Source organism: Euleptes europaea, chromosome 7, assembly GCF_029931775.1.
Source record: "Euleptes europaea isolate rEulEur1 chromosome 7, rEulEur1.hap1, whole genome shotgun sequence".
NCBI lineage: Eukaryota > Metazoa > Chordata > Lepidosauria > Squamata > Sphaerodactylidae > Euleptes > Euleptes europaea.
Genome location: NC_079318.1, coordinates 75536896 through 75563855, shown reverse-complemented (window position 1 = coordinate 75563855; position 26960 = coordinate 75536896). Strand labels below are relative to the sequence as shown.

General features: G+C 45.6%; 1 protein-coding gene across 1 annotated transcript; it reads left to right on the top strand.

Annotated features, from left to right (window-relative positions):
* Positions 1-3965: 3965 nt before the first annotated feature.
* PNOC (prepronociceptin) lies at positions 3966-11948 on the top strand. Its single transcript, XM_056853634.1, has 2 exons — positions 3966-4100; positions 11342-11948. The coding sequence occupies exons 1-2, from the start codon at positions 3975-3977 to the stop codon at positions 11909-11911; spliced, it is 696 nt and encodes a 231-aa protein (XP_056709612.1). The 5' UTR covers positions 3966-3974; the 3' UTR covers positions 11912-11948.
* Positions 11949-26960: the final 15012 nt, after the last annotated feature.

The following is a 26960-nucleotide window of genomic DNA, read 5'->3' as shown; positions in this document are numbered from 1 at the left end:
CTGAAGCAACGTTTAACTACAATAGGCTAGTAATTGTTGAAGATGCAGCATTTAAATCTCCATCGCTACCTTAGTTCTCAGAGTGGGGACTTCTCGCCATTGACTCGTGGTCAAGATGGAGGATTGAGAACAAAACCCATCCAAAGAGAAGTGTGTGTGTTAAGTGCTGTCAAGTCGCTTCCCACTCATGGCGACCCCATGAATGAAAGTCTTCCAAAATGTCCTCTCTTTGACAGCCTTGCTCAGGTCTTGCAAATTGAGGGCTGTGGCTTCCTTTATTGAGTCAATCCATCTTTTGTTGAGAACAGTAAGATGGAAGAGAAGAGTAAGATGGAAAATAATTTCTTCCCCTTGTCCTGAAAATGTATAAGCTCTGCTTAGAGAGCCAGTCTCCCTTTGGGGTCATTCAGGTATTCCTGCCTCAGGAGGAAGAAATTACTATCTAGCCATTTGGTTTTCCAAATCTTGTCCCCTGAGGTGTGACATTCTAGGAAGGTATCAGATAGTAAACTTTTTCTTTCTACTTCTGCCAGAGCCATTTGCATTTGTAAATGTTGAAGTACTGTGCACTTGGGGGAATCGATTGATCATTCCCTGTATTTTTCCCTCTGCCAGCTTCAGATTTGCAGAGGGGCTCTGAAACACGGAAATAGTGTAAACTCAATTATTGAAATAATGAGGTGAATTCTAGATAGGAGGGCATTTGTCCACAAGCTACATTATTATACCTGGAACAGCTTGAATGTGCAATCTCAAGGGAGGTTGTTTTAACGCAGCATTGCAAGGCACAGAGTTCCAAGTTTATTGAATTGAAATATATTTTATTCAAAGAACACCACAAGAGAGAAATGTTGGCTTATTTTTTTAAAAAAAATCAAGATACAGCATTTGAGGGTAAATGTTTGGGGAGTTTGTAAGAAGTTTTTGCTCCCATCGTGGTCGATAGGGCTCTGATTGGGGCCAGTCTTGCCAAGACTTTATCAAGAAATCCTCTTTATAGGTTGCCAGGTTCCTGGAAGCTCTGCATCCCAACGGGATGCTTTACCACTCAATGGGGGTTTGAGTGATAAAGCGTTCCATCATGATGTGGCGCTTCCATGAGTAAATCCAGCAGTGATGTAAGCACAACATGCGCAGCTGCCCAACCCCTTTGAAGCCTGTTCAGAAGTGCCATGATATTCTAGTATTGTGCTCACCTGAAGTGGTATTTGCAAACTACCGTTTGAAATAGCACAGTCTACTCTACTGCCTGCCCTGACCTGGATAGCCCCACGCTAGCCTGATCTCCTCAGATCTCAGAAGCTAAGTAGGGCTAGTATTTGGATGGGAGACCACCAAGGAATACCTGGGTCATGACGTGGAGGCAGGCAAGGGCAAACCACCTCAGATTGTCTCTTGCCTTGAAAACCCTATGAGGTGGCCATAAGTTATCTGGGACTTGATGGCAAAAAACAACAACAACCCTCTACTACCTTGTTCTGCTGCAAGTGTAGATCCAGGCTACATTTCTAATATGCAGGAGAAGAATAAAGACATGCAACCACTGTCCTATGCACTCTATGCCTAGCAAAAATATTTCCATTTGGCTCTGCTGACTGTCTTGATAGGCCCTTAGAGCTATGGAATTCTAATGGCAAACTTAACTGAACAGGAGTTCAGTGGCTACTTGCTGGAATAAAGGTTGTAAGGCTTTAAGGTGACACTGGTCTGCTGTTGAATTTTGTGGCAACAGGCTAACATTTGACCCTTGTGGAATTTAAGTAATTCCACAAGGGTCAAATGTTAGTCTGTTGCCACAAAATTCAACAACAGGCAGACTCCAGGCCATTCATATGCCTCAGAGCTTTTTTCACTTTAGAGATTTAGGTCTTCAGTGCCACTGGAACTGTAAGCCATCAATTTCTGTTACCACGACGGGAAAGTCTGTGGAATCAAGGGAGAACAAGGCTTCCCCCTCGGGAAGAGCAAGCTGAGTTACTTTCTGAAGCGTGTCGGCGTCACACAATGCTTGCATCAGTCCCTTGGCAGGGCAGGAGGCAAGAGTGAGTCACATGGAGAACTCCCCTCTGGCCAAGAACCCAAATCCAGCCCATCTGTCACCGAGCTGCAAAACTAGTGGGGATCCATCTCCCTCCAGGGTGAGAGGAAAAGCAAAACAGGGATTTCACAAAAAGAGACGAACTGAACAGGTCTCGGAACGTTCTTCAGATCTCATCACCTGGAGTGGAAACCTGGGACAGGTCTCCTGGGTTTAATTAATGAGTAACTACACATCACGTTTCTTCTTGGACAATCACACAAATTAGGAAATACTGGTGTTTCGGTGTGTGTGTGTGGGGAGATCAGTCACCTTGCTCTAGCTTGACTACAGGCCTTTTCCACACTCTCCGTTAAAATGTCTGTGTTGTATTCTAACCTTTATCGGATTCTCCCGTCAGGGGTAACGCTGACAATATCCTCACCTTTCATATCTGTTCAAGCCACTGTCTTGATCAAGGGATCACAAACTAGAGGCCCCCTCTGCCAAAGGTGGCTCCCTAACACGGCGCTGCCTGGCCTCCCACTTACCAGCTTGGAGGCAACACTGGTATAAAAGAACAGACATCTCAGGCAACACAACTTCCAGGCCCGCCCCATTAGAGATCCGGGGAGTGAGGCTGTGGAGCTCTGCTTCTCACTGTGATGTTTTCACCACCCCCATCTGCCAGTCAGCCCTCACTCCTGGCTAGAACAAACAGTCCTCAAGCAAGCAAGTGATACTCAGCGCTGTTCAATCTCTGGCATCTCTGCTTAAGAGGATGAGATAGTAGGTGATGGGTCTGGCTCAAAGACAGATAGCTGCATGGGTGCTCAGGGGGAGCAGGTGTTCTGGAAAAGAGCATTTGCCAGAGCCCATAACACCAGACCTCATGCATGATGGTTCATCACATGCATGGCCCAGGATACATTGGAACCCCAACCGTAGCCATCTAACACAAATGCTGCCTTTGGTGTCTGAACCTTGGCTAGGTGCTGTTTGTGTGTTCGAAAGAGTTGATGAGGACTAGAAACTTGTAAACTAGAATGCGGGGTCATCTGCTGAAGCTGGAGGGTGAGAGCTTCAAAACAGATAAAAGGAAGTATTTCTTTACACAACACATAGTTCAATTGTGGAACTCCCTGCCCCAGGATGTGGTGATGCCTGCCAACATGGAAGGCTTTAAGAGGGGAGTGGACATGTTCATGGAAGAGAGGGCTGTTCATGGCTACTAGTAAAAATGGATACTAGTCATGATGCATACCTATTCTCTCCAGGATCAGAGGAGCATGCCGATTATATTACATGCTGTGGAACACAGGCAGGATAATGCTGCTGCAGTTGTCTTGTTTGTGGGCTTCCTACAGTGGCTGGCCACTGTATGAACACACTGCTTGACTTGATGGACCTTGGTCTGATCCAGCATGGCCTTTCTTATGTTAACTGAACAAAATCGTAGAAGGTAGCTATGTTGGTCTGCTGGGGAACAGTAAGATTTGAGTCCAGTAGCTGCTTAGAGACCAACAAGATTTTCAGGGTAGTAGCTTTCGAGAGTCAAAAGCTCCCTTCATCAGGCACAACTAGGAATGGATACGTTTTTAAGAGTCAACATTTCCTTCATCAGACACGAGTAGGAATGGGCAATCACTGTTCCTCCTCATGTCTGATGAAGGGAGCTTTGAGTCTCGAAAGTTTATACCCTCAAGTTCTTGTTGGTCTCTAAGGTGCTACTGGACTCAAATCTAACTGAACAAAATCTGAATTACAAGAATAACAAGCAGCATCCAAATGAATAGAATACTGTGGGTTGGTCTGCTCACTTCAAAGAGTTGTCCTTGAGGTCTCGGGCTGGTGCTGGAGAATTCTGTAGAGGCAGGTGAGAATATTTGAGGTGACAATATTGATCTACCCCCTTACTACTCTCTTCCTGTTCCTTTTACAGTTTAAGACTGACAACATGAGGATCCTACTATGGGGTGTCTGGTTCTTCAGCCTGCTTGCCTACACGCTCAGTGACTGCCGGAGGGACTGCCTGAACTGCCACAGACACTTGTATAGCCATCAGGATGATTTCAGTCTTCTTGTAAGTAATCCATGCAGGCTCTATGGCTTGCAGGCTCGACTGGCTCTTGTCCATGGCTTAAGCGTGGGGTGAGGGAATCGTCCTTTAATCACACCTCTTTAGTGCTGCCCCCTCCCATTTTGTTTGGGTCCTTTGTTTTAAAGAGGCAATTTAACTCCAGTAGAATATATGTTATTACACTGCCATACTATGAACACTGCCACTGGGAATTGGTCCCGCATAGGGGTGTGCAAAATAATAACAATAATTCGGTAAAATTTGGTTTCGGGTTTATAGGGCCTGATTTTTCTCAGGAAACCTGAAATAAGCCGAATTCCCATACCAGTAAATTTGGGAATTCGGTTTATTTTCAGTTTTTTTGAAAAAAATTGGCTCTGGGGGGCATTTTTTGAGGTAGAGGCCCCAAACCTGCAGGGTAGCTTGCAGGGACTCTCCTTGCAAGAACCCCCAATTTTGGTGAAGATTGGGTCAGGGGGTCAGACGTTATGGGGTCTGGAAGAGGTTGCCCCCTCCCGCCTCCATAGACAAGCACTGGAAGAGATTCTCTGTTCACTAATAGGCTAATGCTTGTCTATGGAGGAGGGAGGGGGCGACCTCTTCCAGACCCCATAATTTCTGACCCCTGACCCAATCTCCACCAAACTTTAAGAGAGTTCCTGCAAGCTACCCTGAAAATTTGGGACCTCTGCCTCCAAAAATGTCCCCACAGGAGCTTCACTCCTATAGTCTTTAGTGGTGGGAATTTTACATTAGCCGACTTCCGCAGGATTGTGTCTATGTAGCGAAAGTCAGCTAATGGAAATTTCCCACCACTAAAGTCTATGAAGATTTTTTGCAAAGCTCCTGTGGGGACATTTTGGGGGTAGAGGCATGTAAAGAGGCGAGGATTCAAATGCTTCCTGCTTCCTCAAAGCTCTTTCTGAACAGAAGAAAGGCTTTTTTAAAACTAGGATTGGATTTCTCTCCCCCCCCCCGCGCTCCATTTTTTGCTTTTTCTTCTTAAAATGCTTTTTTATTTGGTAATTGGGATTTGGAAGGGGGATTTTCTCTCACAGTAAGCACTACAAAGTAAGCCAATTACAAAGCAGCATTTAAAGGGGCGGGGACTTGATTTGAGCTTGGAGACTGCATAGATTCCCAACAGGAAGGTGTGGGTCCAGCAAGCAATGAACCTCAGGTAAAACACTCATGCATAAATGGCCTGTGGGTCATTCACCCAGCATGCTCCCGTGAGAGCTGTGGCTAGCAGGACTCCAACTGTACCTGACAACAGGTGGAGAAGGAAAGGTAAAGAGAGCGGGAGACAAAGGAAGAAGACATGGTGTAGTGGTTAGAGTGTCTTGGAGGCACAGATTCGAATCCCCACCCTGTCATGGGAGTTTGTTGGGAGACCTTGGGCCAGTCACGCTCTCTCAGCCTAACCTATCCCACAGGCTTTTTACTAAGAGGATAATACAGAATAAAAGGTAAAGGTATAGGTCCCCTGTGCAAGCACCGGGTCATTCCTGACCCATGGGGTGACGTCACATCCCGACGTTTCCAAGGCAGACTTTGTTTGCGGGGTGGTTTGCCAGTGCCTTCCCCAGTCATCTTCCCTTTACCCCCAGCAAGCTGGGTACTCATTTGACCGACCTCGGAAGGATGGAAGGCTGAGTCCACCTTGAGCCGGCTACCTGAAACCGACTTCCGTCAGGATCGAACTCAGGTCGTGAGCAGAGCTTTTGACTGCAGTACTGCAGCTTAACACTCTGCGCCATGGGGCTCCTATATTACAGAATAGGGGAGGACAATGTTGTGTGACACCCTGAGTTGCGATTTCACGATAAATATCTAAATAAAAGTGGGGTACGTACTTAAGTGAGAGCCCCATGGCACAGAGTGGCAAGCTGCAGTACTGCAGTCAAAAGCTCTGCTCATGACCTGAGTTTGATTCCGACGGAAGTCGGTTTCAGGTAGCCGGCTCAAGGTTGACTCAGCCTTCCATCCTTCCAAGGTCAGCAAAATGAGTACCCAGCTTGCTGGGGGTAAAGTGCAGACGACTGGGGAAGGCAATGGCAAACCACCCCATAAACATAGTCTGCCTAGTAAATGTCAGGATGTGACGTCACCCCATGGGTCAGTAATGACCCTGTAAGGTCAGTAATGACCTTTACCTTTATGTCCATAAGTGCTATCAAGTCACAACTGACTTACGGAGGCTTCAGCAAGGGGCTTTTAAGGCAAATGAGAAACAGGAGTCGTTTGGTTTGCCATTGCCTTCCTCTGAGAGTCTTCCTTGGTGGTCTCCCATCCAAGTACCAACCCTACTTAATTTCCAAGATTTAATGAGATCAGGCTCTACCTTGCTGCTTTATCTCCTTTAAAATGGGGGTGGTGATGGTGGTAGTGGAAAGTGCTGTTAAATCACAGCCAACCTATGGTAACCTCATAGGGTTTTCAAGGCAAGAGACAAACAGCAGTGATTAGCCATTGCTCGCCTCTGTGACTTCCCCGGTGGTCTCCCATCCAGCTACTAACTAGAGCTGACTCTGGTTAGCTTCTGGGATCTGATGAGATCAGGCTAGCCTGAGCCATCTAATTCAGTGCTATGAATGGAACATAAATGTTTAAATAATAAATTATAGAAAGCAGTTCAGCAGCTACATTCCATCTTAGGCCCCTGGCTGTTTATCTCTGGACAAGGACCTTTAAGCCCTCACCATTTTCTTAATACACTTCAAAGTGCCTTGAATCAATCCTTCCAGGGAAAAGACGTGGCTGATAAAACACAAAAGAGCAGACTGAGATAAAGAGAGGAACACAAACAACATTCTCTTTAACACAACCTTTCTTCCTCTTCTATTGATCACACTTGTGAGAGACATTTCTTCTCTTATTCCGCCCGCTCCTTCCCCTTTGGAGGAGTATTGATTTTTCCACCCCTTTCCCTTCCTCTCTTTTTCCTGTTGAATGGAGCCCAACAGACAGCTGCAGTATCTGCTTGCATTCATTCAAGGTCACGTTGCCACATGATCTGCCTTGGGAATGAACATAGCCACATCGTTCAGTAATCCCATTCAGCAAAGGAGAGTTTCTGCCCCGCCTTAAGCAGATGTCACACCTTTCTAAGCCCATTGACTTGATAGTCTTAGAAGGATGAAAATCTGCTTAGGTTGGCACTGTTTGAATAGTATTATCAGGGTATTGCAAATGTCAGATTTTAGATCAGGGATTCCCAGTTTTGTTGAGCCTGTGGGCATTTTTAGAATTTTGAGAGCATTGAGGGGAAGTCACTACACAATGTTTGCCAATCGGGGGCATAGCCAACCATAAAATGGCTTCCAGAGCCATAGGAGCTGGGGCCAATCACAAAATGTTGGCAGGTTCCAAGTCAAGCATCCTCCTATGGTGCAGGCAGTTTTCTCCAAGTGCTCCCTGCGGACACAAAGGTCATCTGGGGCTCTTCTGAAGTATCTGTTGCTCAAGTGAGGTGGAGGAAAGCCAGAACTGGCCTTCTGCTTTGTGGAAGAGATGCTTTGAGGAAGAAGCTGGTCAGCACCAGGATATGTATTGGTGGGAATGATGGCACCCATGAGCACTACACTGGGGGTCACTGGTCTAGATTGTGTGCAACTAGACTAACAGCTTTGATACCCCTGCAAGTGAACAAGGTAGATCATCTCATTCCTTATGACTTAGTGTAACATCTAAGATAAGAAGGGGTGCCAGCCTCCAGGTGGGACCTGGGGATCCCCTGGAATTACAGCTCATCTCCAGACTACAGAGATCATTTCCCCTGAAGAAAATGGATGCTTTGGAGGGTGGACTCTATGGCATTGTGTCCCACTGAGGTCCCTGCCTTCCTCAGGCTCCATCCCCAAATCTCCAGAAGTTTCCCCACCTGGATCTGGCAACCCTACCCCCCATCCCCCACAGGTGGCCATAGGGAACCTGGTTCTCCATCTGTGGGATCTTGGTGGGTTTCCCATAGCTTGCTATATCCAATGCAATCCAAAGCAGAATTATACGCTTCTGAGTCCAATGAAGTCAATTGGCTGAGAAGGGGGTAACTTTGCTTAGGACTGTGCCCTAGGTCTGTCTGTATACAATACTTTATTTAGGTATGTTGTTGGTTTTGTATCATTTTGTTTCTTTTTCATCTATGTCTAGGCACCCTGAGTGTTAGGGAAAGGTTTAATTATACACATTTTAATAGATAAATATATTATGTCACCTTGGGTGATGCACATTTCCTTCCTCCAATTGTCATTACTGGGCAGCTGTGCTCCAGGACTGAATGAGCGAGCGAGCGAGTGAAGGAATGTATGAATGAACATCAGCTTCAGTTAACAGGGCCAAGTTCTGCACGGCACTGGCAAGAGCTCTCCTGCACAATTAAAAAATGCATTGGATGGGTCATTAAGATTCATTTGGAGAGCCTTTTCACTCCATGCCGTGCCGCACGGCCTCCTCGTTTCAGCAATTTGACAAATTCCTTCCATAATGGGCTCCACCTTGAAAGCACTGCCAAGGACACTGCAGAAAGAGGAGGCCTTCCTTGTGCAAGCTGTCCAGTGCTACTGAGCCCAAGAGAGGAAAGATGTGACAAGAGGGTAAGGTTGACAACCTCCATGTACTAGCTGGAGATCTCCTGCTATTACAGCTGATCTCCAGCTGATAGAGATCAGCTCCCCTGGAGAAAATGGACGCTTTTGGCAACTGGACTCTGTGGCCTTGAAGTCCCTCCCCTCCCCAAACCTCGCCCTCCTCAGGCTCCGCCCCAAAAAACTCCCACCAGGGCTGAAGAGGGACCTGGCAACCCTACAAGAGGGGCAAGAGCAGCCTGTAGCTTTCAGGATCGATGGTCCTGATTATGGTCATCTGAGGAATAATGTGTAGGGTGCCTGCACCAGATGTCTCATGCTAGCCAAGCAGGTTCATGGATGGCCTTCCTGACTCACCCATTGTTGTGTAATTGCTGGACCCTAGAACGTTTCTAACCTGTGGGTGTGTAAAGTGCCATCAAGTCGCAGCCGACTTATGATGACTTATGATGACCCTAGCAAGGAACTTTCAAGGCAACTGAGAAGCAGAGGTGGTTTGCCATTGCCTTTCTCTGGTCTCCCTGCTTAGCTTCCAAGATCTGGATATACCATGCCACCTTCCCTCCCATTTCTAGCCTACCCCAGAACGAAAGATGGTCCAGAAAATATCCATCCATCCTCCCCACTTCTTTGGGTTGCCAACCTCCAGATACTAGCTGGAGATCTCCTGCTATTACAATTGATCTCCTGCTGATGGAGATCAGTTCACCTGGAGAAATTGGCCACTTTGGCAATTGGACTCTATGGCATTGAAGTCCCTCCCCTCCCCAACCCCTGCCCATTTCAGGCTGTGCCCCAAAAATCTCCAGGTATTTCCCAACTCGGAGCTGCCAACCCTACCACTTCTGCAAGCAGCCATTACAGATTCAGTTTCATGGGAGGAGTATTTTTTTTGTACTAGCCAGTGTGAGTTCCCAAACTGCCGCTCCACAAAGAAACAGCCCAGACCATCCTAAATTTCCTGGTATAAAGACTGCAAGCATTTGTAAGAAGAGTCACCAGCACCCATGTGGAAAATTGGTGTCTGTACCTTTAAAAAAAGCCCCCCCCCCAAGCCCGGAAGGATTCCCCATAGACTATAATGGAGAAGAAGGGAGGGGGGATTCAAATTGTAAAATGCTCAGTGCAAATGTGCTGGAGCAGGTGGTTTTCCTTTTGATGTAGCCGCTGATCCCAAAATGATCCCGGAAGAATGCTGATTTTTTTCCAGCTTTTTTGGTATCGAGTATATAGTTTTACAAAGCCTTTCTTTCTAGCCTTTACCGAATACACACCCAGAAACTCAGACTTTGGCTTCCTTCCTCTGGCCTAAATTAGAGAAATCCTCTGTCCCTTACCCTAATAGGAAAGGGTGACCTGCATTCCAAGCTAACCTTGATTGTCCATTCATCAGTATTCATTCATTCATTCTTTGCAGCCAATTAACTGAGCAGAATAGCATAGGGCTCGTAATGCTGTCCTCTTATCTAGGAATTAAAAAACATCTTATCGCTTTGAATTAGCAGGATGTTTCGTAGAGGGAGTTGTTTGTATGTAGCAGTTGCTGTTGAAGAGGATAAAAAGCTCAGGGGAGTGTATTTGGAAATAACACACTAGGCTGCAACCCAATGGCGTCCCACAATATGTGTGGAGGTTTCGGTGAAATAATGGGAGCCTTTCTGGTGGCAATTAATTTGTTGAGGTTGCTGTGAGATGATCTTGAAGCCCACTGCTTCTGCTTCAAAGGCATATAAAATGCATGTACCGGGAGGTGTGTGCGCAATATTTATTTCCAACAGCTCTGCATTTAAAAGGCTCTTCTTCGTAGTAATCTGCCTATTTACACATGGAGTTGTCATTTCAAAGTTCTCTCAAATCTCCCCAAAGACCAACAAACAAAGGTTCTTCCACCCCACCCCATTTTTAGCAGTTCCAGAGTCAGGTCAGGCAAAGATCGGTTCCAGATAGCTTGGGACAAAGAGAATAGAGGCACCAAATTGGCAGCATAGCTGCTAGTGCCTCTCCTTACACAAATCCCCAAGTTTGAGGAAGATTGGGTCAAGGGGTCCAATTTTATGGACCTGCATTTCTTTTCTATTTTGGGGCCCATAAAATTGGATCCCATGGCCTAATCTTCACCAAACATGGGAGTTCATGTAAGGAGAGTTACCAGCAGCCATGCTGCAAATTTGGTGCCTCTATCTTGAAAAACATGCCCCCCCCCCCAAGCCCTACAAAGATTTTCCATAGGTTTTAATAGACCCCAAAATTTTTGGATATTCAAAATAGCCGTGGGGATCCAAAACATATTGGTATGGGGATTCGGCTTTTTCAGATTTTCTGAATAAATTCAGGTCTATTAAACCCAAATCAAAAAAATACTGAAAAAATTAGTGCACACCCCTATGCTGTGTGACTGTAGGGAAAGCAAGGAGCGTCTGAGAGTCTAGGGAACCCCAAGTACGTAACCTGTAGTTTGTCTCTTATACTCCCCTCTTTCTTGTACTTAAACTGCTAGTCTAAAAGGGGGGAATCATTTTAAAATAGCCTGCAGGTGAAAAATGCATTTGAATAGCCCTTTCTTATATTGTCTTCCCCAAAGAGAAAGAAGATTAATTTTACTCTAGCCACATATTCCTGTAATGAAAGATCCCCTTAACTATGGTTTCCTCTCCACAGATCTGCGTTATGGAATGTGAAGGGAAGCTCTTTTCTAGCGCCACCTGGGGATCCTGTAACAAAGCAACTGGGAAGGCCTCTTTGCTGCTGGGTCTCGACAGTTTAGAAGAAGCAGCTAATCGACCCTTGGAGATGTGGGATGGCAGCCTGTTCAGAAGCAGAGGCCACCTCAAACAGCTTGGTGACCTGTCTAGAATGGTGGATCTCAGCAAGGCGGAAGATGAGAAGCAAGTTTCAAAAGTGAGTAGTCTCATCCGCCAACCAGAGGCAGAAGAAGTCACAAGCGATGGAAGCCAAGCACCACTGGGGGACTTACAAGACCAGCTTGAGATTCCCAAGAGGTTGGGTGGTTTTCTGAGTGGACCCTTTGGTTTCGGGCAGGTGGCGGAACCTGATGTTCAAGAGCTTCAGAAACGGTATGGAGGCTTCATCGGGGTCCGAAAGTCGGCCCGGAAGTGGCATAACCAGAAAAGGTTCAGTGAGTTCCTGAAGCAGTACCTGGGGATGTCCCCACGATCTGTCGAATATGATGGCTTTGGTGATGACCTGAAGGAACAGAACGAAATCTAGTTGGATCGACTTCCTCTGGATTCCCCCCCCCCATACCATCAACATGTAGTGAATTGGTTTCAGATCTGCCACAACCAAAAAAGTCAACCCTTGGTCCCAGCCTTGCCTTCCTGGCCACACTGCAGTCAGCCAACCCTTGCCATCGAAGTAAAAGGGCAGTGTTTCCGTTGACAAAGTAATTCTAGCAGCCTAGTGCTACACACATTTCCCTGAAAATGAGATTGAATGAGTCTGAGACCTGATTTAAATGTGATGCAGGCTGAAATGGAAGAACTCTCCTGTGGGACTTTTCAGCTATGTGGAATGGTTTGCACAGGTAGCAGCCCAGTTTGAGATGGTGTGCAAATGCAGAGTCCCATGGGAGCGTGCTTGGACCCAGCTAGTGTCTCATTCACCTTTATTTAACCACAGAGAAGATAACCCCCTAAAAAAGTTATATACTGAAAATTCCAGTTCTTACCCTCCATTGTCCATGCTAGTTCCTTCGAGCAGCAGGAGGAAAATGGAGAGGAAACAATACTACTGGCTCTTTGATGTCAAACCTTCCTCCCGTATGCATAACACTCTAGGAACTGGCCAGATCTCTATAGTATTTACCATAGAGTTTGGGAGGGTGCTCAGAGTGTTGTGATGTCACTTCTGAGTGAAGACTCAGAAGTGACATCAAAGCATCAGCAAAGTTTTCCCCTCCCGGACCCCATCCCCAAGCAGCTCCTGGGGGCAAGGGCTTGACATCCCTAACACCCTTGTAATTTGTATGTGAATGTAAGACAACTCCCCTCTTTTTCTTGATGGCACACCTGAGGGGGAAATTAGTCTTCCTTTTTGGGTAAATACAGTATATCAAATCTAAGATTTGGTCTGCGCATTGTTTCAGATGGAGGTATATTAGACTAAGACGATAGACTCCTCAACTGTACAATTTCACATTCCAAGGGGGATTTTTTAAAAATGTTCCTCCACATTAAAAACATCTCCTTGCATGTTTCAAAGATGCACATCTCTCTTGTGTGCTAGTTTGCCACATGCTGGAACATTTTTTGTACATGGGGGAGCATTTGTAAATGCAACCCTTACCCCTACAATCTGAAGTGATTCAGTCTAGAAACCTACCATCTCATTCCAAGTAATGAGTTGATCAACTTTTTTTTTTCTTAATTATGCTTGGGATGCTGAAAATATAAGCAATGGTGCTGGATCAGACCAAAGATCTGACTAGTCCAGCATTCTGTTTTCCACAGTGACCAACCTGTTGCCTCTGAGAACCCTATGAACAGTACATGACCCCCCCACCCCAGCCACTACTTTCCAGCACCTGATATGCAACAGTATGCTGTCTGTGCACATAGAGAACAGTTAGATTCAAATCCGGTAGCATTAAGAACCCAAAGGTCAAGAAAAAATCAACATTCACAGCCAAGGATTATACAATGTAAAGATCATATCAGTACAAAATATGTATATATTTATTACAGGCTAAAATCAATAGCATATATAAGGACCTGCAATAGCCTACCAAACCAACATATTCATGTAAACATACCACACAAATGGACATACAACCACAGAAATAGACTTTGATCAAACACATTTCAGCCAAATGGCCTTCTTCAGTGGTCAAAACAGTCACAATTCCAGACTACAATTGTATACGACTTTTTAAAAATCTTTATGACTGTTGTTATATTGTGTTCTGCAACACTTCCTCATCTGTTTTATGCTTCCTTACAAATGGGCAACTAACCCCCGTGTGTGTTTCCCTCTTAAATGAGGAGATGTTATATGTCAGCCATAAATGAAGTTGTCAGAATATCTTAGTCATAAAGATGTCCCAAAGTCTGGATCAGTTATAAAATATTCAAGTCATTATCAAGTCATATACATTTGTAGTCTGTAATTGTGATTGTTTTGACCACTGAAGAAGGCCATTTGGCCGAAACGCGTTTGGTCAAAGTCTATTTCTGTGATTTTACATCCATTTGTGTTTTATGTTGGTTTGGTAGGCTATTTCAGGGCCTTATATATGTTATTGATTTTAGCCTGTAATAAATATATACATATTTTGTACTGATATAATCTTTACATTGTACAATCTTTGGCCTTGAATGTTGATTTTTTTTCCCTTGACCTTTGGGTACTCAATTCTATTGTTTTTAGGGTTAAGTCCCCCCCCCTTTAAGAGCCCCATGGCACAGAGTGGTAAGCTGCAGTACTGCAGTCAAAAGCTCTGCTCACGACCTGAGTTCGATCTCGACGGAAGTCGGTTTCAGGTAGCTGGCTCAAGGTTGACTCAGCCTTCCATCCTTCCGAGGTCAGTAAAATGAGTACCAAGCTTGCTGAGGGTAAAGGGAAGACGACTGGGGAAGGCAGAGTCTGCCTTGGAAATGTCGGGATGTGACGTCACCCCATGGGTCAGGAATGACCCGGTGCTTGCACAGGGGACCTTTACCTTTTACCTCCCCCCCCTTTGTTGTTGGTGTATAAAATGCAGTAGCATGTTAGAGACCAACAAGAGTTTCAGGGTATAAGCTTTCAGGAGTCTGGTTAGCCTCTAAGGTGCTCCTGGACTCAAATCTGTCCTGCTGCAGATCAACATGGGCTTCCCTCTGAAAATGTGTACATGGAGGTTGCATTTAGCATGGTTAGAAATCATTAACAGTCACTAGAAATTGGGTCAGGCTCTAGTTCAGGTTTACAACCTCAGTTTGTTTAGAACTCAAATTTAATTAGGACAGAATCAAGAATCGTCTTGCCGGGGGCGGGGGGAGGTCCTCTAGGCTATCTTACCAAATGGGGTTGACTTCTTTTGTATGGCAGTACAATGGTGTTTGTGCATTTTTGTTCCAAGTTTCCCAGCCTCTCTCTCTCTCTCTCTCTCTCTCTCTCTCTCTCTCTCTCTCTCTCTCTCTTCCCTCTCTCTTCTCCTTCTCCTTCTTCTCGTCCTCCTCTACCATGGCATGCAGTTTGTCAAAGCCCCCATCTCAGGGCTGTCACTTTCAACGGTGTGTTTTTTGTAATTGCCAACCAGGGTGAGGAGCCGGAGAGGTGCCTGTTGCCCCCCCTCCTCTCCACTCTGCCTGATAACGATGCTCAGACAAGACGCATGACCGATGTAGCTGGGTCAACGACCCAATCCTATTAACTGTCAAAATGTTAAAGATCAAAAAAACCCAGAAATGAGACACAAACTCTGTTCTTTTTACTTGTTTTCATACGCAAAAGATTTCTCCATTAAACTTGTACATAGCAAAAAGAAAAAAAGAGAAAAGATTAATAAATTAGTTTTCTATTTCTACTGTCGCACTGTGATCGGCACACTGTCAATGGCACTACTGTGCAACTCTCTGCACCGTCCACCACCCCACTGGCTCTGCCTGACAACATAGAATAATAGAGTTGGAAGGGACCACCAGGGTCATCTAGTCCAACCCCCTGCACAATGCAGGAATTTCACAACTACCTCCCCCACACATCCCCAACACATATGAAGCTGCCTTATACTGAGTCAAGCCATTGGTCTATCAAGGTCTATTGCCTACTCTGACTGGCAGTTGCTCTCCATGGTCTCAGGTGAGGGTCTTTCCCACCACCTCCTACATGATCCTTTTAAACGGAGATGCCGGGGACGGAGCCTGGGACCCTCTGCATGCCAAGCAGATGTTCTCCCATTGAGCGACAGCCTGTCGTCAACCCACTCAGCTTCCACAAACTTTAACTGGTGATATGAGTGGCCCTAGCACTTCTGCTGAAAGCTGGGGCTTAGCCTGGGCAGGTATGAGACTGTTGGGTCTTGCTCTCCTACTTCCCTGGGTAGTGGGAAGTTTCGAGGCAATTTTCTGCAGGTATTGGTTCCAAGTGAAGAGAGAGTACATGAAAGGTAATTGTGTCTTTGCAATATTTATTTGTTTAAATTATTCCTATACTTCCTTGTTATCACAGGGCTCTGAGGGTGGCGTTTATGACCAGTGATATACATTTAGTATGATGAGGAGTGGGCTGGCAGGCCAGCAAAGCACTGCTGGCTGTCAGCCAATGGCCAGCATCCAACCTCATTCCAAAGACACAAGGGCACTTAAGTTTGCTCAACTGTGTGGTTGGATACAGCCCCCAAAGCTGCATTCAGACTTCACAAAAGGCTATGATTAAACCCCAGTTTAGTACATTTTTAGCCGACCATCTCCCTCAAGAAACTCTGGATGGCGTACGTGATTCCCCCCCACACACCATCCCTCCAACAACAAACTTGTGGGGTCAGTGAGGGAGAAAGAAAGTGACCCAAGGTCACCCAGCAAGTTTCCATGGATGAGTGGGGATATGAAGTGGGTCTTCTAGATCCTAGTCCAGCATTCAAACCATTACACCAAAGTAGCCCTCTGGAATCCCAGTTTGTGGGAAGTAACCAGATTCTGGTTTTCCAAGGTGTCTGCATTTGAATCCCATGGCCAATGGAAACTTCAAACTGGTAAGTTTTGTGTTAAGGTATGTGCATGAAGATAGGAGGTCGGTGGAAGGAGCTTGGAGGCACACAACCAAATCAACAAGCTGCGTTCAGGCCCAATCTCGGTTGAACTGCAGCTTTCTTCTGAATCCAGAAGCTATCATTCCCCTCCACACACAAAAACAGCCAACCATCAGCATGTCCTGGCATGTACCTACATTAGCTTATTGTAAGCTAGCTGCAAAACTCTGGTCAAATACAAAACTGCAAAAATGGTTTTCCTCCCTTCCCCCTCCCACCTTGTGGCCTGCCATATTCTCAGGACAGAAGTCTCACATCCAACATACTTGGCTTCTATGGACCTTGTTGTCTTCTCCATTCATGCACTTTTCTTGCTATGTTTCCAAACTCTCACCCCCTTTTTCCCCTGTGGGTCCTGAAAATATGATTCATTCTTCCCATGAAGAAATGCTCCATGTTACAAAAGGCAGATGAAGCACAAGGTGTAATGAAGAGACAGGTCAAAAAATAAAAAGGAGAGAGTTCCATCAGCAACAGAAAGCTTATTTCAGACATTTATTAAAGTTGTCTCCTCCAGGCAGTCATTGTGGGATCATAACAAGATGAATTAATGGTATGGCTTTCTCACAGCCAGTCCCTAAACTGCAGGCTTGTTGGGGAAAGTTGTTTGTGTGTTAAATGCCGTCAAGTTGCTTCCAACTCATGGTGGCCCTGTGAATCAGTGTCCTCCGAAACGTCCTCTCGTTAACAGCCTTGCTCAGGTCTTACAAACTGAGGGCTGTGGCTTCCTTTATAGGGTCAATCCATCTCATGTTGGGTCTTCCTCTTTCCCTACTGCTTTCAACATTTCCTAGAATTATTATATTTTCCAGTGAGTCTGGTCTTCTCATAATGTGACCAAAGTACAATAGCCTCAGTTTAGTCATTTTAGTTTCTAGGGAGAGTTCAGGCTTGATTTGATCGAGAACCCACTTATTTGTCTTTTTGGCGGTCCACGGTATCCCTAAAACTTTCCTCCAGCATCACATTTCAAAGGTACCTATATAGAAAGGCAGAAGAAAGGCCACCTTGCTTCATAAATAAATTCTTTCCCACACTCTCCAATCCAAAGGATGGATGGACTGAGCGATCAATGGATTGAAGAGTGATCTATCAGTGGTTGAGTGTGCAATCCACATGCCATTCAAGTCAACAGCGAAGCTCCTATGGGTAAGTTTTGTCAAGAGTCTGGTTTAGTTGTCTGCAGTGCCACCTTTTAAAAAGCCAGACTTGGTGTTGGACCTCATTAGTGTCATTAGTCCATGCCACTAATGATGGCACCTTTCCCTGATACAGGAGCCTCTTGCATCAGCAGATGCTTGTGGAGTGGAAAGATGCCACTAACAGTGGAAAAGATTCATGGGACCCGAGTGTTTGATTGCAGGTTCTGCTATAGGCATCACAACTAGGTGGGTCGTGTGTGACTGAAGTGCTGATTCTCAAGCTCATGTCTGTTCTACCACTGTAGGAGATGGTTCTATCGTACTTTCAATCCTTCCTCTAAAGAGATCAGAGTAGTATACATAAGAACATAAGAAAGGCCATGCTGGATCAGACCAAGGTCCATCAGGTCCAGCAGTCTGTTCACACAGTGGCCAACCAGGTGCTTCTAGGAAGCCCACAAACAAGACGACTGCAGCAGCATGTGTTTCAAAGCACCTAAAATAATAGGCATGCTCCTCTGATCCTGGAGAGAATAGGTATGCATCATGACTAGTATTCATTTTTACTAGTAGCCATGAATAGCCCCCTCCTCCATGAACATGTACACTCCCCTCTTAAAGCCTCCCAAGTTGGCAGCCACCACCACATCCTGGGGCAGGGAGTTCCACAACATAGTTGTCTCCTCCTCTTTTTCACCTTTGCAACAATCCTTTGAAGATAATAAGATTGACAATGAGCTATTGGCCCACAGTCATCCAGAGAGCTTCACTGTTGAATGGGGATTTGAGCATAGTGGCCCCTTAGCCCAACACTCTTAACCACTATGCTACACTATCCCTGGAGGAGCTCCTTAAGAATAGGATCCCAAAATGAAAATGTATTGCAACGGATCTGTTTAACTTAATTCATAAATAAGTTGGGACGTGCAGTGGTTTAGCTAGGTTTGGAGATGACACCCAAATTACGCTGAAATCCACAGCAGGTGCCAAAGGCTCTACAGGAATCTCTCCAAGCTATAAGAATGAGCAAACACATTGGCAAATAAAATTCAGCATAAAAAGGTGCTGAGGGATGCCACTGAAAAGTTGGCTGCTCCAAGGAATTGCTTGAGTAACGTATTTCCCTGAAATAAAGGGGGAAATTGGCCAAGAGAAAGGAGAACTCAGTTATCCCGGCAGGCTGCAGGAGCTCCGCCCACCGAATCCTGCTGACAATTGCCAGCGCTGCCTCCAAGATACTTTCAACATAATCCAGTCAACCAAGAGGACTAGCCTCTTGTGTGAAACAAAAAATACAAAAACAAATTAAGGCTGTATTTCTCTACAGTCCAAATTCCGCCCCAGGTTACAAGCATGTGGAATGGCAGAGGTATAGGTGTTCTGTGCAGCACCTGTCTTTTCATTTTCTGTTTTAAAACTCTCTTATGCTCACTTGCAGTAGAGTAATGAGCACTTTCAAGGGGGAAAACAAGATATTTTTAAGACCTGGGTTTTGGTTGAAGACGAGGGCAGTCTTGAAGAGTGAAACGATGTGAGAGTTGAATGGTTAAAATTTACTTACTTTATTTGTAACCCACCTTTCTCCCCAATGGGGATCCACAGCTTGCATCATTCTCCTTCCCTACGTTTTCCCTCTCTCAACAACCATGTGAGGTAGGTTAGGCTGGCAGAGTGTGACTGGCCCAAGGTCATCCAGCAAGTTTTCATGGTAGAGTGGGGATTTGAACCTGGGGTTCTCAGATCCTGGTGCAACCCATTAACCACTGCACTATACTGGCTCTCCCACCCCTGCATGGTCCCAATCTACACTGAGGCTCAGTAGCCCCTTCCCCTTTTTTTGCAGCCAAGTTACCGCTGATTTATGATGACCCCTGGTGGGGTTTTCAAGTTTGCCATTTCCTTCCTCGTCGTCACGACCTTGGCATTCCTTGGAGGTCTCCCATGCAAATACTTTCCAGGGTCAACCCTGTTTAGCCTCTGAGATCTGAGGAGATCTGGCTAGCCTGGGCTATTCAGGTCAGAGCCCCTTACATCCTCATTATTTTGGCTCTAAGAGCTAATTCTCCAATTCATGCACACTCTTCAGTGACCCCACCCCCAACTGACTGTGTGAATGGTGCCCATTGAAAAAGGTTGTGCTGGAGGGAAGGGCAGTCTCAACAAACGTTAGCTATGAACATCGGCACCAAAGTGCTCCATCGGGCCACTGTTCCAGCTAGCCCTTTACTACGATGTTTTACTTGGGCTGGCTGTTAAACATGTGCAAGTCACTGCTCATGCCCTGTGAGGAATACACATGTGCACAAACACAGCCTCCAAGTTGCACGGCTTTCAGGAGGGTTTGAATACTGAAATATCTGCCTACCTCCAATGTGTGTGTATGTGTGTGTGTGTGGGGGGGGGGGGGTTACGTCATAATAAGTCCTAAGCAGGCACAGGCTAGAAAGGTGTGATTCAGCTGCAGGGGAATGATGTCACAATGCAGGTAATGGGGTTAATGAAACCTCCCCCCCATCTGCCTTGTGACCCCTGTCTATTGCCCTACAAACATCAGGCCCTAAGACATTCCAGTACATCTGCCTTTTCTACAACTGCGAAGCTGAAGAGGCACCCACTCATCCTGAGTTCTGTGCTTATTCCAAGGAAGAACTGCCTTACAGCTCCCAGGTAAGTGTACAAAAAGACATAAGAAGATCCCCACCCACCCGTGCGCGCTGGATCAGAGGAAGGATCCACCTAGTCCTGCATTCTCTAGTTAGAGCATCATGGTTCCCAGAGTGGAGGTCTATCGATTAGTCATGATGGCTCAACAGAGCCTCCAGGTTCAGGAGAAGTATACCTCTAAATACTGGCAGTCAAGGGGCAAACTTCAGAGGAGTGTTTAATACCCTCGGCCTTTGCTAGTCACATTTACTCAAGTGAGTTTTGGTTAATTTTGCTTGAGAACATGTCTCTCCAGGCCAGTTGGCAACCTTAGAGGCAGAGGGGGGTAGGTAAGCCTCTTGCTATAACAGCACCGCTATGAGGGAGTGTCCCTTTAAGACTCCACCACTTAGTTTCAGGAGACTCAAAAGCTCCAGTCCTCACCTTTGTAAAAGCTATCGGGCAGTTGCTTATTTCATCCTTAGTGGGAGGGGGCAGTAAGGAAGCAGCTGGCTACCCACGTCCCCCATCGCCCTGCAAAAGGTGCAAGATGAGCCGTTTCCCAGCAAACCACTGGCTGTCAATAGACTGAGGCCTTGCTAAGGCTATCTGCCATCACATCAGTCAAGCTTCCATGGCAGCCAGAGGAACAGGACATAGTCTACTTTTTTTTAAAGGAAAGGTCAATTTTTGGAGCATATATCTGGGCCATTCCCACCACCATATACAAAAACACCTCTCAGCTTGGGAGGTGGTTTCCATTTTCTTGCCTTAGTGATTGGCATAGGCCACCTATTTTATTTCTACAGGGTATTATAAGAGCCATGCAGGATTAAACTAAAGGTCCACTTGGACCATCATCTTCCAGCCTGGTCAGGCCTCTGAGAAGCCCACAGGCAAGGCTCGAAGGCAACAGCGTTCACCTTTTGTTTGTCCCCGGATCAACTGGTATTCAGAGGTATACTGCCTCTGAGCATGGAGGTTCCATTTAGTCATAAGCTCATTGCTGCCGACTGATTTTATCCTACATGTATTTGTCTCATTCTCTTTCAAATGATCTAAGCTAATCCCGTCACCATATCGCTTCATTTTGTGACAGTGAATCCCATCATTTAATTAAGCATTCCATAAAGAAATCCATTTTTGTCAGTCCTGAATCTATTACTCATTTTCACTACATAAACCCCAGTTCCAACTTTATGGGAGAGGATTAAATAGTTTGCTCTATCCAATTTCGTTCTGTAGCATACCTCATTGAATTAATGTCTCTCCCTACTCATTCTAAGCTAGAAAAACTGCGAACACTGTAGTCCTTTTTTCACAGGGTTCATTCTGCCATTCCTTTCCCTATTTCAGTTGGCCTTTCCCATTCTACAATATCTTCGCATTTATTTATTTATTTATGTTTATTTATTTATTTGTGTTTATTTATCTATTTTTCTCCCCAGCCAGACTCAAAGTGGCCTAGAACATCATTCTCCCCTCCTCCCATTTTCTCACAACGACAACAACCCTGTGAGGTAGGCTGGGCTGAGAGTTTGTGACAGGCCCAAATTCACCCAGCGAGCTTCCATGGTAGAAGTGAGGATTCGAACCCAGGTCTTCCAGGATCCTACTCCACCACTCTTATCTACTATATCACTCCGGCTCTCCTTTTTGATATAAGACCAACAGAACTGTACGGGGTTCCAGATATGGCCACACCATAGATTTCCATGAAGGCATTCCAGTCCTTCAAAAAAGGGAGAAAGAAGTCAGGTGACTGGTGGCAGCTTTATTGCCATGTAAAGCCCTTACGGTGGTTTGTCAGGGGGATCAGAGTTCCTTCATGCTAACCCATGCTGTGAAAAAAGGTCAGCACAAAGGAACTCTGATCCTCCTGATGAAGCTTATACAGGGAAAGGTTTATATGACAATAAAGCTGTCACCTGACATCTCCCCCCCCCTTTTTTTTTTTTTGACTTGCTGGCACATTACTAGGTGTAGCCCTGTTTTTCTTTTCTCTTTTGGGCATTCCAGTCCTGGCTACTCTCCCTTTCTCAAAAATCCCTAGTATGGAATTTTTCACTGCCGACACACATTGAGTTGAACTTGTCCTTGACCGATCTCCCAAGATCCTTTCTCTGGACAGTCACTGCCCTTTCATACCCCTTTAGCTGACTCGGGGAGGGTTCGGGAGAGGTGGCATATTTTTACCTAAATAAAGAATTCATTGTATATGTGAAATTGGGAATTATTTTTTGCCTGAATGAGCACCATTTTACTCTTGCACAGAACTTAGCATGCTGTTCCATTGTCCATTCATGACCCCTTCTGAAGGATCTTTTGGAGCTCTTTGCAACCTGCATGCATTTTGTGATCCGCCAATAAATATCGAAGTAAGACAGACCCCCCAAAAAACAACCGTCTTACGTAGGTACTGGCTTGTATTATAACAAATAAAGATTATACCTCTCACAGTATATGCACAGTAAGTATGATAAGAACAACCCTTAGATAAGCAAGTAGTATTGCTGTACATAAATCTAACAACAGTGCAGATAATAGTCCCAATTAAACAGCTAAAAAGCTAGTCATCGTCTCAACGTGCTCACTGATAATTTGTCAGTCCATGGAAGGGTTGGGTTGCAAACGAGGAGTGTGTCATAGAACAGCACCAGTATAGCAAGCAGTAATTGCAGGTGGTAGTTCCACAGTACACTTATGCCAAAATGGATTGCAACAGGCAGATTACCCTAATGCAAAAATGACGGATTGCTGATTTAAAGCATTACGGCAGTCCAGAACACATCAACTGTTTCGTTACAAACAACTTCATCAGCCAAGGTTACTAAAGTAAGAGTGAGATGCATACTGGCTATCTTTACATCAAAAGTATAACATAGAAAGAATAAGGTATTAGTGTTTCAGCATTTGGTTTTTTCCTTCCCCCCCCCTTTTCCCCTTTTTTTGCATTTTGTGACCCTGCATAACCTTGATGCCATCTATAAACATGGCTACTTCACTGCTCACCTGACGGCAGATCACTGATGAATACTAAATATTATCAGTCCCAGTACTGATCTGTGGGAGCTTCAGAATTGCAACCTTATCCTGATAACAAACCTGTGATGTTTCAGACAGATGTAAATGTCCTCCTCCTTCCCAAGCATGAGACGGGTGTCCTATGGCCAACTGAACACCATCACTAGAGGCATAACAATTCCCAGAGCAGGAGGAGATGTTCGTACAGTGGAAAGAGCCTTCCTTCGACAATACACAGGTACAGTATGAGGCCAATGCCCCAGGGGTTCTGTAGCTCAAATGTGTCCAATATGGAGCACGCCCCTGGTCCTTGAGCCAAGACCCTCCCATAACCACGACCTTAGCTTATGACTATACCACATTAGACTGTGGCATTATTGTGGTCTGATAGTGATGAAAGGTTTCTGTCATAAACTCAGAAAGCAGACTCATGCTTTATCTGTTAGTAGTTGCATATTATAAAGGTTTTATCATTTTCCCAAGGTTAGCAAGCAATTATTAAGACTCAGAGAATCTGGGAGCCAGAGGACCTCAAAAACTACATGGCTGTTCCTGTTTAGAGAAGAGCATTTTTAAACTTGCCCACCTTGAATAGCAGGAGGAAAACCATAAAGTTATTTGGTTTGGATACCAAAGGAACTTTCAGCCTGAAGTATGAATAAAACAGGGTATGTTTTGTGTCCGCACAGAAGGAAACAGGTCAATATCCTCTTGTGTTTACACAAGCCCTTGACTGTACCTAAAGTCACTCTTTGATTCCAGCTGTTGTATAGACAAACTTAAAAAGTCAGGATGACAGTTTGAACAAACTTTGCTCAATGGATCCCAGAATGTTTGAGTTAATGGTAACTTTCAGATCAGCAGTTTAAACTTTACAGCTCCTAGCTAATTTCACAGGCTAGGCAGGTCAGGCCTAGATTCGACAAGTCAACTCAGCATTGAACAGAGTGTGTGCCCCATAAACCCTTGGTTACTTAACATGTGCTTAACATGCCCCACTTTGCAAATGCATTAATAATTACATAACTGCATGATTAAATTATTAATTAAAATCATTGCACAAACATACAATTAGACTAATATTCTGCTGCTTGCATTATGCCTTGTGCAGGTGGAAATAGGTCATGGGATATAATTAGGTTTTTCTTGTGTAGCAGTTTGTGGTGGTGGTGGAAACTGCTGTCAAGTCACAGCTGACTTATAGCAACTCCATAGGGTTTTCAAGACAAGAGACGATCAGAGGTGGTTTGCCATTGTCTGCCTCTGCATTGCAACCCTGGACTTCCTTGGTAGTCTCCCATCCAAATACTAACCAGGGCCAACTCTGCTTCTGATATCTGACAAGATCGAGCTAGCCTGGGCCACCCAGGCCAGGACACGTAGCAGTCTACCACATCTTTTTAGAGACAACACTTCTACTAACTTAACAGTCTTATGTTAGCAGAAGTGGGCCATAGGATACATGCCAATGAGACTAGGAAGATCCATACTCGAACCGTCCCTACATTTAAAAAATAGAAACAGGAAGCATGCAGGACCCCAACTGGAGCCTTGGGAAGGAAGCAGAGGCAGAGATAATTCCTCAGCCACTGCACAGTTTTGCAGCTTGAAGCTGCTCCCTTGGTGCACGGCATTCTCCAAGTGAAAGGACTGTGGCAGACAAGGGAGACCTGCTGTTAGGCATAGCAGACAGTACTAAGTGACACTGGCCAGGATATTCCAAGAGTAAATTTATATATACAAGTAGTCTATAAAATAACTGCCCATTAAAGTGGCAGAAACACAGTGTATAATAGATTGTGATGTAATCCTTTTTTTAAAAAAAAGGTTCCTAAAGGCAAAACGATAGATGACCAATTAATGTTAATGCAGATCCAAACGATAGATGACCAATTAATGTTAATGCAGATCCACATATGAACAAACTGCATTTTCTTTGGGACCATCCACACGACTAACTTCAACTAGTTTGTCCGCTTTGTCTTTCCTCTAAAGCATCTTCAGAAATGCCTGTCCCATGAGAACAGAGATTTGCCAGAAAACCCTCATCAGCTTCTCTCAGAACAATTCCCAGAATTCCTGAGAAAAGCCATGACTATTCAAATAGCCTAAAGCCAGTCAGCCGCTAAAGCAGGGGTGGGGAACCTTTTTCCTGCCAAGGGCCATTTGCACATTTATGACATCATTCAGGGGCCATACCAAGTGTAGATCTCCCGGTGGGGGGGGGAGAGGCTAGGGTTGCCATGTCTTCAGCCACCACCTGGAGGTTGGCAACCCCAGGGGAGGCCACACAGAGAAGGCCTGCAGGATGCCCCCACTCCCCCCTCCCAGGCGGAAGGGCAGCCAGCAGTGGGCCCGAGCAAACGAGGTGCCAGGGGGGCGCAGCCCACAGTCGATCGGCAAGGGAGGAAGGAAAACAGAGAAAGAGGAAAAGGGAGGGAGGGAGAAAGGGAGAAAGAAATGAAGAGAGAGAGGGAGAAACAAAGAAAAGGACAAAGGGAGACAAAGAAAAGGACGGAGGGAGACAAAGAAAAGGATGGAGGGAGACAAAGAAAGAGACAGAAAAAGAGGGAGAAAGAGAGGGAGAGAAAGGAGAAAGAGTGACAGGAAAAGAGAGAAAAGCCCCCCCCCCCCGCACACACACACACACCCGCGCACGCTGGCCCCGTGCGACCGGGCCCCAGTCTCCATGCCCTCTCCTACCCAGAGTCCACAAAAGGCCCCCCCCCAAAGCCCGATCGGCTCCTGCATGCATGCTTTGCCGCCGGGAGCCGCCAGCCTCTTTCCCCCTCCCTCTCGCTGCTCAACAGCCAACAGTCGGCGAGAGGAGGTCCGCAGCGCCGCTGTAAGCCAGGAACACCCTCTGGGAGGGCCGCCCTGCGCCCCACCTCTGCAGCAGGGCCCCGGAGCTCCGGAGGGCCACATAAAATGTCCTCAGGGACCGCATACGGCCCCCGGACCTGAGGTTCCCCACCCCTGCGCTAAAGCATAGATATGATCGCCTTGCTATTGGAAAGCCATGTTTTGGGCCGCTGATTGTCTGAGCCTGTGCCATTTCGCTTGCAGGGACATCTTCTCAAGCATCTCAGCCAATCCATGATTGCACTTCTGTAGTCCAACCCCCTGTCCAGAAAACTCTGCAGCACTACCTTGGAAATGGGGAACACCCCTTGTTTCAGGCTACTGCAATGTTTGAGAGCAGTTTTATCCAGGTAAGTGAAATGGAGGAGATGCTATCATCTCGCAATTATATAATGCATTCTAGAACCAAGGTGGTAACTTCATGGTGAAGAATTCTTATCGCTGGCAGGACATTCCCAGTGAGTATTCTATATGAGGTGCTCCTGTATGATATCTTTTAAGGTTGTAGTTAAGAGATTTCATGATATTAAAAACAACCTGAAACCACCAAATGTCAGCCTAGCCTAGCCTACGTCCTAACAGGCTAATTTTGATTTGTGGAGGGTTTTTTTGTTTTATTTTGGAACAGGGAAGTGTTCAAAGACACACACAGTGTGAAGTGGTACAGGACAAGAACAGTTCTACCATCACACGTGGTAGTTTGTGTAGACTTGGCAGGTGGCCTTTTGCCAAGTGGTAACTTATAACAATGTGTATGGAAGCCAATCACTGGCACCATCCTGCTGCCAATGGGATGACCACCAAGAATCTTACCAATCCTCTCCTTCCCTGAATTTCTGAACCAAAGCAGTAGCATAAT